The sequence below is a fragment of the Leptodactylus fuscus genome, chromosome 10 (assembly GCF_031893055.1).
Source record: "Leptodactylus fuscus isolate aLepFus1 chromosome 10, aLepFus1.hap2, whole genome shotgun sequence".
NCBI lineage: Eukaryota > Metazoa > Chordata > Amphibia > Anura > Leptodactylidae > Leptodactylus > Leptodactylus fuscus.
In genome coordinates, this window is record NC_134274.1 from 40,092,428 (window position 1) to 40,104,543 (window position 12,116).

The window sequence follows — 12,116 nt, forward strand, 5'->3', positions numbered from 1 at the left end:
GCCTGTCTTTCTATGCAAATGATACTAATAGTCATAGCTTCAAACTAATATATATATTCTTATGTATTTTATAGTAACAAACAGATATTCCGGATTCTAGGAAAGTTGTGTCATGTGTAGCAATTCTAATAATGGTTATGTTATTTATCAGCGATACCAGAAACTGATATATTGTTGCATATGTGTTTTTTTATTATTATTATTTTTATTTTTTTCATTGCAGGATCAAACACTCCATCCCATGTTACCGATGCTAGAACTGAGGAAACAAACAAATTAAGATGTATTGATATTTCCATGTGGCATTAAAAATGCAGTAATGGAAGACAAGGAGGGAAGTCACATTAAGCAGTGAGTAATGTCCTTATGAAAGTCGTAACCCCGCACCTACATACAGTACATGCATGTATCATCTTATAGAATTTAGGCAAAAATTTTGATTATTTCCAAAAAACATAACACTATTCCTTGCGGTTTTGCAGACATGCATCTAGTTAACTGTGCACTAGTCGTCACGGGATTGGAAGGGTTGAGCACTGACGGGGTTAACCCCCTCCCTTCCAACAGCAATCCTAGCCGTGGGCTGCTTTACCGGCATTAGGATTTCCCCCCCTCCTATCCTGTAGCTTCCCGGTTTATTCATTGCAATGCTTCATTTTAACATCCCCCTGTCCTATATAGCTCCAGACATCCTTCTAGATACTCTGCAGGTCTCTTTATGGCGTTTCTTCTCAGGGTGCAGTCATTTATTATATTAGTAGATGGTTTTAAAACGTGCTAAAAAAAGGTTATGCCAGACAATTCCTGTGGGATTTTCCTGGATCATTTATTTATCTTGTACGCATTAAGAAACTACCATTAAGCACGAGGGGGAGGTGCCTTGATTTTTTTTTTTTTTTTTTTCGTTTTTGCTTTCCCCAAGCCCAGTCTGCCTTTTACTGCGCTAGAGGCATGCTGAATTGATGTCGGAGATGCTACTTACTATTTTATTGGGCTGTATTATCCTGAAACCCAGCATGAATGGATCTGTGACCATCTACATAGATGCATGCCTACATACTGTGTTTTAGGTGCTGAATTTCATGGTATGGCTTATTTTGTGCTCTGTTGAATGCTTATGCTGGTGTCTATACTGCTACTGCTGCTGGTTTACAGAGCTCAGACTCTCCTTAGCTCTAGCTGCGGATTGGTCTCTCTCTTAAAGTGCTGGCCAAGGGTTGGTTGCAGGGACTGCTGAATAACAGGTGCATTTTGCTGCTCTGTCGCCTTTGAAAGAAGCAGCCGAGGAACGCTGGTGCATCTGTTCTGTGGATAGAGAGAAGCAAAGGAGAGGGAAGACAGCTCCTGTGTGCAGGAATGTTGCTAATCGAATAGACAAGGGGGGGGACACACACGGATGCTTGGGAAGAAAAGGAAAAAAAAAGAAGGCTGGTTTATTTCTATGGAAAGCTGGAAACGCATCGGAAAGTGAAGGGAATGCGAGGATGCATATTGTGCTAAACCTTGGATGGATGGAATTTTTTTAGCTGATTCAGCAGCCGCTGCTGGCATTTTGCTCCGGACAAGAATCTAATGGAGGAATGTTTTCTGATTCTGATCGGTGACAATTGAATGCTGATATCCGCCCCCCCCCCCCCTTTCTCGTAGGGAGCCGTGCTGATGATCCAGCTTCTTAAGGCTCATGTATTTTGGGGGGTGAAAGGAATATAGGATGAGTGAAGTGGCTGCCTCCACCTCACCACCTGTACGTCCGGCAGCTGCTGAAGAGGCTGCAGGTGGAAACGCTACGGAAGAAGAGGATGGGGCACCAAACCCTCGGGAGGTGCGGTGTAGTGACTGCATTGTATGGAACAGGCAGCAAACGTGGCTATGTGTAGTGCCTCTCTTAATTGGATTCATTGGCTTGGGTTTGAGTCTGATGCTCCTAAAGTGGATCGTAGTGGGATCTGTAAAGGATTATGTCCCTACTGATTTAATAGATTCGAAGGGTATTGGCCAGGACCCCATTTTCCTTTCGAAACCGAGCTCTTTTCCAAAAAGTATGGAGACTACAACTACTACCACCACGACCAGGACTCCCAATCAAATTAGTACCCGCTTAACTACTACTACGCGGGCGCCTACTCGTGTCCCAGGAAGCAGAGTACCTAGCCGGGTAAATACTAGAACCACAACAGTGCGCCATACAGTCGCCCCTCCTACAATTATCTCCACCACTGTCCCCCTTAGCACGACCACTTTTGTTTCACGCCCACTTCCAGGGACCCCAACCACCCAGCCAATGCCCATCTGGCCCACTGCGGAATATTCTACCTCTTCTTACAAAATTTATCTTCATGTTTCCACCCAGTCCTGGACACAGTCTCGTTTTCAGGAGTCTACCACCACCACCCCGGAAACTACCACTATTCCCAAACATCGTAAGTAGTACCTCCAAATAAACATTACAAATCAGGTTAAGATGCCCTCTCACACAGGTTTAGGAGTGATGGGCTGGGTAAAAAAAAAAAAAAAATTGCATAAAAAAAATAAAAATGATCAAAAAATATGTCTTGTTTTAACACATCCTGTGCTGGAGAGTGACTACCGGTACTATTTAGCAGGCTAGTGCACTTGTCCTAAGCAGTTAATGGGTTAACTTGCCTCCTTTTGCTACAGTGAAATGACTGCACTGTCACTGCAGATAGGCTTAATGTTTTGGTGAAGTTTCAAGATGAAATTACAAGACATTTTTGCTATTCAAGTGATGCATGTTCAATCCTGCAGCAATGATAAAAAAAAATTCCCACTATCCGGGGAGGTGTAAAATCTCTGCAATGAGAAAAAATACAAGTGATCGAATAATACTGATGGGAAAATCAAACCGACACCTAGATATCATCCTATCCTATAGACAATCCGGTGGATCGTTCAGTTGAGCTATACATAGTGTGTCCTCCGGTCACCAATATTTCCTGTATTATTACATTGATCCATAGAGGAGATATTCTGATCAGTTCTAATCCTCGCCATATTATAACAGGAGAAGCACAGGAATGGCTATTACCATATGTGATGCTTCCATCTCCCCATTAATTTGCAGATGTTCCTCCGGGTATATATTTCTAGCCGTCTTTGATATGCTTATAAGGCAGAATATGGTGGCTTTTAGGAGAAATCTCAGCCTTGTATGAGTGGATGATGGCTGTACTTAGCAATGCTTCTAACCTTTAAGATGAGAACCCTGCAACCTATGAAGGTTATTTGGGACAAGGACAATGAAGGAACCCAGTAACCTCTCTGAACGAGTCCGTCAATAGGATTTGTTCCTGGATTGTTATTAAAGAGCTTTGAGCGATCCTTGATATGCCTTCTAGATGTTTATGACGGTAAAAGCTATTGAGTATCATTTTTGATAGGGTAATCCCAGCTGTGTCTCTTGGATGATAATCTGTGATTATTTTGCTAGAGGATTCAGTAATAACGTTTATTCATTCCGGTGCTTTTTTTTTTTTTTTCGTTGTTGTTTATTTTTCCCTGATTAAATCCATTTGTTCATAAGCCCCGGGACACATAAACCCATCTGCAGAGAAAATTATACTCAAGTCATCGAGAGGAGGAAAATTGGGAAAAGCTGTTGCTAAATCACCCCGGCAAACAAGGCAATAAGTCCACACTACTGGCCAGCAAATGCAAGGGCCAAGGGAGGAGGTGGGGAGGGGGGGAGATCCATCCGTCGAGGTAATCAGTTAATGACAAATAAACTGCGGTATATCTATCCGTGTTGGAAGTTGGACCTGACTTTCATTTGGTGACGTTTTGCTGGGTATCATTTCATCTCGCTCGATTCTGCCCCCAGGATATGGGGAATGTGAGCACGGTACAGGCCATGCTGCTGATACTGTATATGGGTCAGCTCAAATATCTGCAATCTGTATCAATTCCTCCCCTAGCCTTATTCTTTGCAAACATTTACTTGGCAGGTAATACACATAATTTTTCTTTTTTTCTCCTGCCGAAAAACATAATGCATGATTTTAGGTTAATGAGGCGTACGTAGTGCAGCTGTCTTTCTGATTTTTTTTTTTTTTTTTTCCAAAGCGAGAACAATTAAAGGTGAAATATTTGCACATACTGTATTCCTAAACCGGGGTGAAATCACATAGGGTCAACGTTACGGGAAGACCCTTTGCAGGCTCTCTACTCCCCCCCGGATGGCTGTGGTATAGAGACTAGACAGATCCCTGATTAATAAATAATTAATGGATGGATGGCTACACCCTCTGTTGTCAGGAAATAAAATGCAAATGGCAGCACCCAACAACTGCAACAGATTAGGAATCTCATTTTGGTCACTGTGAGCTTTTTGCAGGAGGCGGCGGAGAGTTGTTAACACAAGATGAATTTTAAGAAGTGCAGAGAAGGGCAGACATTGACTCTGGGCAGAGCACTGGTGATTCTGCAAGGCGTAGATTAGATAGAATACAAGGTGCCTACTACATGGGCACGGTGCTTTAGTGAACGCAGATGGGGTGCTTTGATTCATGTAATCTTTGTCAGTGGAAGCCATTCGACTCCAGGACACAAGATTTGCAGCTTTTGTTTTGCCTAATTGTCAAGTTGTAGCATATGGAAATGTCTATCTGCCAAAGGAACATCTGCATCTATCCTTTGCTCTAGGGATGCACAATGCATAGGGTGAAAAGCCTATTGTATTCCATCAAGTTTGCTGCTTTTCTAACTCATTGTTGTCGCTGCTGTTAAAATGATAGTTATCACGGATCTTGCTCTGTCGTGTGCATACAGATAAAAATGACCAGTCTGCTGTCCTTCACGTCAAGATTGTCGATACTCTGGGGTATGAGATAGGCAGGCTGTGCTAGTTCTGATGTATTTTCTGATGTGGCTTCACATCCCAATGTTGGAGATATTTAACCCTACAGGGTGGGTTCTTGGTCATGTCGATGGGATGAACATGAATGGAAATGGAACACATGGCATTGATGAAATCTGAATTAGAATTCTGAAATTGCAAAAATCATAAAAAATAACGTATCCATTTTATATGCCTAGTCCAATGGTTATGTTGCCTATCCACAAAATTCTGCTTAGATATGGGATGTAAATGTTGGTTGTACACAGCTATGTTACTCAAGCATGTATACGATATTAAAAATAAGAATATATGTATTACACGAACCACCAGGGGTAGTCATCACTCTTTTCAATTGCCATGTTGCCATAACATTGTGCTGGCTACTGGGCCATGAACTGTATTTAGAGGGAAGCAATGAATTAAAGGAAAACTCCATACTACCTCTTCTATTAAGACAAAGGATTGTAAATGGTTACAATTCACCATGGATATACTGGAATATTGAAGCAAAATTCGTCTTGAGAAGATACTATAGAGAGTACTGGCTTCTTAAAAATGTAAGGTAATAGGAAAAGGTTTTTAGGCAACCACTGGCCTTCCTATGGATATTCCTGGTGGTTTTATTTCACATAATATCCCCTCCAGTTAGTGGGATTCTGAGAATATGTGTCTGGAGGTTATCAAAGCAGAACCAAATGAAATTAGATGAACCATATCCCACAAAGGCTTGTAGTTTTCTATCATGGTAAAGGACGGAAGGGTACATTCGACTTCAGCTAAGACAGAAGACGGTTTACAACGTTTGTGGTAGGTGAAAAAAGCTTACCTGCCATGTTTGTCAAAGGAAAAGAGGTTGAAGACAAAGCCTAAGGGGAAAGTGGAAAACATCATCTCTAAAAGACCTAAAGGGATAGAAAACTCAAGAATGTTGGAGATTGAGTCTCTTCTCGAGGTTTTTTTTCCGGAAATAAGTGGCGTATATGTCTTTGGAAATAGTTTAGGTATATGATTATTAGCATTTACTAAGTATTAGATTTATATTTTTTTTAAAAAATGTAATATATTGAAATAATAGATGAATTATGGTGGACATGGCATTCAGTAGGGTTTTATAGGATAAGATTCGCTTCGTGTCAGCAACTCTATGCTCTTCTGAGGCCTAAAGCATGAGCAAATAAAGTACCATGATAACATTACCAGCTTTATGCTAATCATATTAATGTCTCTTAGGACTGGCAAACCCTCAACTTTATCACAAACTTTACAGAAAAGGAGGAATCGGCTAATCTCTGGCCATTTACCTCCCAAACAGGCTTTTTTTTTGTTCCAATTTTGTAAATCAGGGCTTGTGATTTGCATAAATTTTCTAAGCCAATACATTGTAAAATACTCAAGGAGCCATACATCACTTGTCACTTATGTTTACAGTATTCTCAGTTTTGGGGTACAGAGTGGCCTATGACATTGCCCAAGTGTGCATGTGTTCTCTATGGGGAAAGTTGCTGCCAGATACATTTGGTGGTGGCCTTGGCTTATCTCCCATGTTAACTAGGGTTGAGCGATTGGGATCAGGAAAGATTCTGATCGGTGATTGAGTAAATTTCTCCATCGCGATCGTAATTCCGATCCCAATCTTTTCTGGAAGGATCGAGGTTGGAGGTTATCTCAAGATTGGCTTAACCCTATTCATGTATATATCATTAATAGGGTTGAGGGAAAGATCGGATCCCGATTGGCGATCAAACAAATTTCACGTTCAGGATCGGCTGGAAAACGATCGAAAATCAGATTTTAAAAACAATCCTGAAATCTCAAGATCGGCTCAACCCTAATGTTAATATTAGCCTATTCTAGTTTAAGAGGGAAAGTCAGAAGGTCCTTATACTCAAAAGCAACAGTATTAGCCTGTGTATGGCCATCTTAAGAGAGTGCCATATTTTCACCTTGAAATAAGAAATGAACTTTTTTAGAGGGAACTCCAAAGTCGTTTGCCCAAAGTAGTCTCCATTAATGATAGATCATTGAGAGGGCATGGGCAGTCTTAGCCTACATTCACAAGGCCAAGGTTCACCCATGAGAGGCTGGATTTCCTAGCCTGAACATATGGTTGGAAAGGGACTCCTAATGTTCTACTTATCTATGCTGCTAGGAGTCCCTGTCTACTAGTGTATACTGTTACCCAGTGATTGTAGTACAGGACAGTATATCACTGGGAGGCATAGACTCCTAGCATCATAGATAACTATAATGCCAGGGGCCCCTCTCCCAGTATATTGTTCATGCCAGGAAAGCTGGGGCACCTACATCTTATGAATGTAGGCAGAGTTTGTGACGTGCGTGAGATACAAGATGGCAGGCATGGGTCAGGACTCTCAGGATAAGTAGTGATCAGAGTAACCATTAACAATTGGTATCAAAACTAAGAAAACAAAGACATTTACAAAATTAGAATTAGAGAACCTTGTTGGTTAGGCAAGGATGTGATGTAAATAATCAGGGATGGCAACCTAAAGAATGGTGGGGGACAGCGAGTTATCAGGTAACTGGAATCATGTTAAAAAATGAGAAAAATATAACAAATAAAACATAATATGTGTTCATGGAAAGTCATGCCAAAAAGGTGCCTGTAATAAAAGTGAAATGTTCTATCGTATCATCATATCATAGCCAGTCTAACGAATACCTATACGCAATTATAGGCTCCCTATGGAGCTGGCCACGTAATCTCTGTAATCTAGTTAGTCGCTTCATCGTGACTCAATAGTATATTCATTTTACAACCGGTATCCTTAGAAGATACAATTATCTGATGTACACAATGATACACAACACGCGTCTGGGATGTGAATTGCATCCAGCACATGCAGATTGGAAACCGAGAGAGAAATTCATCTGCAGAGCTTTGTATTTTAATCAGGAGCGTTAAATAAAGTCAGATCATTCTAGCAATATGGAAATGTGATAAAACTGGAGATAGCAATGATTATACTTAGAACACCGAGCAGAAATGTCTTGTAGGCTGAATATGTGCTGGAAAGGTGTAATGTGGGATGTAAGATGTGCTGTGAGATGAATGAGAAGTCTTATCTCGCTCTCTCTTCCCTGCTTTGCTGAGTACAGATCTCTGCATATCTCCAAAGGACACGCCTCAAGTGCAGTGCAGGCTGGAAACGCCGTGTGAATAAATATGACACAAATACAAGCATGATATGATGTATGCAGATAAAAAACTGGCATCTGCAAAACCGGATCAACGCATCCAGGGAGACGAGGGAGCTTGTCTTGATGGAATCTTCACTAGTAAGATTTCTGGAAGATTTTGTCACCGATTGTGATCATTGGGTGTCTGTATATTTTACGAGCAGGACAAATACATGTAGATACATGATGGATATTCTACGTTCAGGACTAAGAATCATGGTCACTGATGCAAACTGCCTTCCTGGAGGGGATGAATGTGATGAAAGGGAGATTTTCAGTCCTGCTTTTTTCTTTGATCCACCGTTATTACTGTGGTTATGCAAGAGACTTCTCTTTGGGGATTTTTTTTTTTTTCTCGAAATGTAACAATTCTTCCTGGAAAACAATGTTCTCATAGCAAAGCGTTTCTTTGTGTAAGCACGGAGCCAAGGATTCTGTCCTGATTAATAAATTATAGGGTTGTTGATCTAATGGGTACAAAGTTGCTTTGTGTGCTTTTTACATTTTGGCTGAATTCGCACCTGCAGGTTTTGGGGCAGTTCTTTAAGCTAAAACGGATTTGGATTTAGAAGGGAATGGAAATATAAAGGTAACCCTACTATTCCTTCAAGTTGGATCCACTTCTGATTGTGACTTGACAAATTGCATTAAAAGCTGCATGCGCTTACCTTTCCCTCTTTGTGTTTTACCTTACCCCTCGTTCACATGTGTGTTTGGTAATCTATTCGGGGAGTCCACATGGGGACCTCTCGAGTGGAATACCAAATGCATTGGCAAGCAGCCTGCAGTGAAGCACACGGACCCCATAGACTATAATGGGGTCCATGTGCTTGCCACCAGATCGCCACAGGGAACATGCGGAGAGGAAAGTGCTTCACTATCTACTTTCCTGTACAAATGATTCCTGCGGGCAGCGCACGTCAAGCACACGGACCTCATTATAGTCTATAGGGTCCGTGTGCTTTCACTGCACACCACTTGCAAATGTGTTCGGTAGTCCGTTTGGCGGGTCCCCGTGCAGACTCCCCGAACAGATTACCAAATGCAGATGAGAACCAAGGGTCAGGCTGAAATCGCACCTGCGGTTTTTTAAGCCAGAACCAAGTTTGAATTCAGAAGGAAATGTAATTCTAAAGTGAACCCAACTCTTCATTCATCTTGGATCCAATCCTAGGTGGCATCAAAAACTGCACGTGTGATTGCAGTCTAAGGCTGGGGCCCCATGTTGTGAAAAACCAATGTTTTGGCCGTATTGGAAACGCGTTGCAACAAAAATCTTTTTCGAAGCATTTTTTGGCTCCGGCTTGCCACATGGGGTCTTAGCGTTAGGCATCTGGAGAAACACCCAAGCCATTTTTTTGCTGCTGCTCAACTTCATGAATCTGCATTGTATACGTTCATAGCTGTGAACGAAACCCAAAGCAATAATTGACCGAGATTGTGCAGTACAAATTAATGTGCGCCATGTGTTTTAGTCACAATATATGGGTGACATTCGTAGACTTCTCACCTACTTCTATTGTACATCACGCTGGTGAGTTTGCATTGGCCAATTTGCTGCTAGTATTACTTGCTAAGGCCGCAAATTTCCCAATCGCATTGTTTGCTTTTTACAGGCCCAGCAAACTAAATTATTTAGATGTAATTTCCTGTGGAAAACACACATATTGACAAACACTGAATTTTAATTTTACATGGAAAAAACTGCATTTTTCCTGTAGACTTATATGGGGGAAGTAGAAACAAAGTGTAAAAGCAACAAAATCTGCAAGTATTTTTGCTGCATTTTGCTGTTTGTGCCTTTAGCTTTAGTAAATTGCTTCTTCAGGCTGGGCTAATAAGGAGTGATTAGTCCTGGTGATCGGCAGGATTCACCACTTCTTTACTGCAGCACTCCGTGTGGCTGTGTGTGGTACTGCAGAAGTGCAAAATTGACGAGAACTGAGCTGTGTGGAGTCTCTTTGTTTTACGAACGCTAGGCTTCCTTACAAGGGGTGTTGAGGAAGATTCTCATCTTATCCACCCACGTACTGGAAGCTGGAAAATAAAAATTGTTAAGAATGTGAAGTTTAATGTGGAGACCAGCAGAGAGACTCTGGTATATTTCAGATGGAAGCAAACACTGATTGTGGGCACAAGGTTGTTATCCTCACAGCAGTATTTGAGGAGATTAAAGGTTAGAAAGCTGTGATGCAGGGAGGCTGTTAAACAGTGGGTCGCCATAGAGAATCCAGTATATGGAATAAGAGGCGATACGCTATTAACACTGTACTAGCATAGTGACAGAAAGAGGGGAGGACTTTGTTGTCTTCTATGAAGGTTTCCTGCATTCAGTTCTGGCATTTCATCTATTATTCTAATTTCCCATGAGGTCTGTACCTCCTCCCTCTTTATTAAGCATTGCTATGACCCATGGATGAGGAAGGGTTAAAGGGACATATCACCTATGTTAATACCAGATATTGATACATTTCCTTTTTCTAATTGGTTTAATTTCTAACTACAATTTTTTTTACCTGTATTTCCCACACATGATGATGGCAGGGGCCATCTTAACAGCATTCTGGGATTTACTTTACCGTAGTGATATGGACTAGAAAACTAGTTATCTGGAAGAGTATTTTAGGTATGCTTTGTGACCTGTGCTGAGAAGACATTTGTAAAAAAGAAGCCCTGTGGAAGAACAAGGGACACATGGTAGCTCCCAATAGCATCTGTGGACAGTAGAGTAAGGCCTGGTTCACATCTGCATTTGGTAATTCTTTTGGACAGTATGCAGTCGGATCCCCCAGAATGGACTACCAAACGCATTGAGTTATGAAAGCACACGGACCCCATAGACTATAATGGGGTCCGTGTGCTTTCCGCATGCTGTCTGCACGGAACATGTGGACAGAAAAGTACTTCATGATCTACTTTCATGTCCGCATGACTTGTGTGGAAAACACACGGACCCCATTATAGTCTATGGGGTCCGTTTGTTTTCAATACTCACCAGTTGTCAATGCGTTTGGTATTCCGTTCAGGGGTGTCCCCATGCCGACTCCTCGAACGGATTACCGAATGCAGGTGTGAACCAGGACTAAGATCTGCTGTTTAAACAGCAATCCATGGTTAAAATAGAGAGGTCCCACTGTAATCATGTGACTTACTGAAGAAAATGAAACACCGGGTACTCTAATAGACAACTATTATTATTGAGAGGGTGGTCTTTCAGACAATATAAATGTAAAAACAAACAAAAAAGGACCACCTCCACCAACTCTAGTTCTTTGCATCCTTTAACAGCTGGTGTTCTAATGTGAAGTTGAAGTTTTTCGTTAGCTCTCATTATTCTTGTGCTTTCTATGGTAATTAGGCCCCTTACTGTCAAGCAGGTGGTTTTGGGCCATAGAGGACAAGGTAACATGATTCTGATCTCCAACCATACAGTGTCAAAGCTCAGCATCATGCCCACTTGTCTACTGTGGACACGACCACCCACTAGACAGTAGAGGGCCTAAGGTACCAACATTTGGTCAGAAATGGTGGGGGCTACAGTAAAAAATCCAACTGTGCTGAAGTCAGTGGAGTAACACCTATTAGAAGCAAAAACTGGAGTTGGTGGAGGTGGTGAAAGTTCCTCTTTGCATGGCTTGGCAATTTGTTTTGCATAAATTTTAACTGTTGGCTCTTATCATTAAAGAACTGCAGGGCGCCTGACTACAGAGACAATATCAAGAGAGACTATAAGAGGGCCGTGTGGGTGTGCAAGGTCATATTACTGTACAATAATGAGATCTCACAAAATATAGCAACCTCGCCTTGGGAATCTTACATCTTGGTGACATCTATTGACATGTTACCTGCTGTGATCACAGTGGGAGGTTTTAGCTGCCAGTACGTTCTTCGACAGAAACCAGTGGTGGAATATGTTATGTGTATAGTGAGAGTCCACCAAGAGTGTCCCTTTAATTGGGTCACAAGGTCAGCCAAGGGTATAAGGTCTGATGAGAGTGTTATTAGCACAACTCAACCCTTCTTAATGGTTGCTTCCAAATAATAGGTTCTCGCAGTGACA

General features: G+C 41.6%; 1 protein-coding gene across 1 annotated transcript in view; it reads left to right on the plus strand.

The window, feature by feature from the left end:
- Positions 1–899: 899 nt before the first annotated feature.
- NRG3 (neuregulin 3) overlaps positions 900–12,116 on the plus strand; it is a 603,489-nt gene continuing 592,272 nt past the window's right edge. Inside the window, exon 1 of the mRNA XM_075257841.1 lies at positions 900–2,420. Coding sequence (XP_075113942.1) covers positions 1,712–2,420 — 709 coding nt within the window. The 5' untranslated portion in view covers positions 900–1,711. The remainder of the gene's footprint in view (positions 2,421–12,116) is intronic.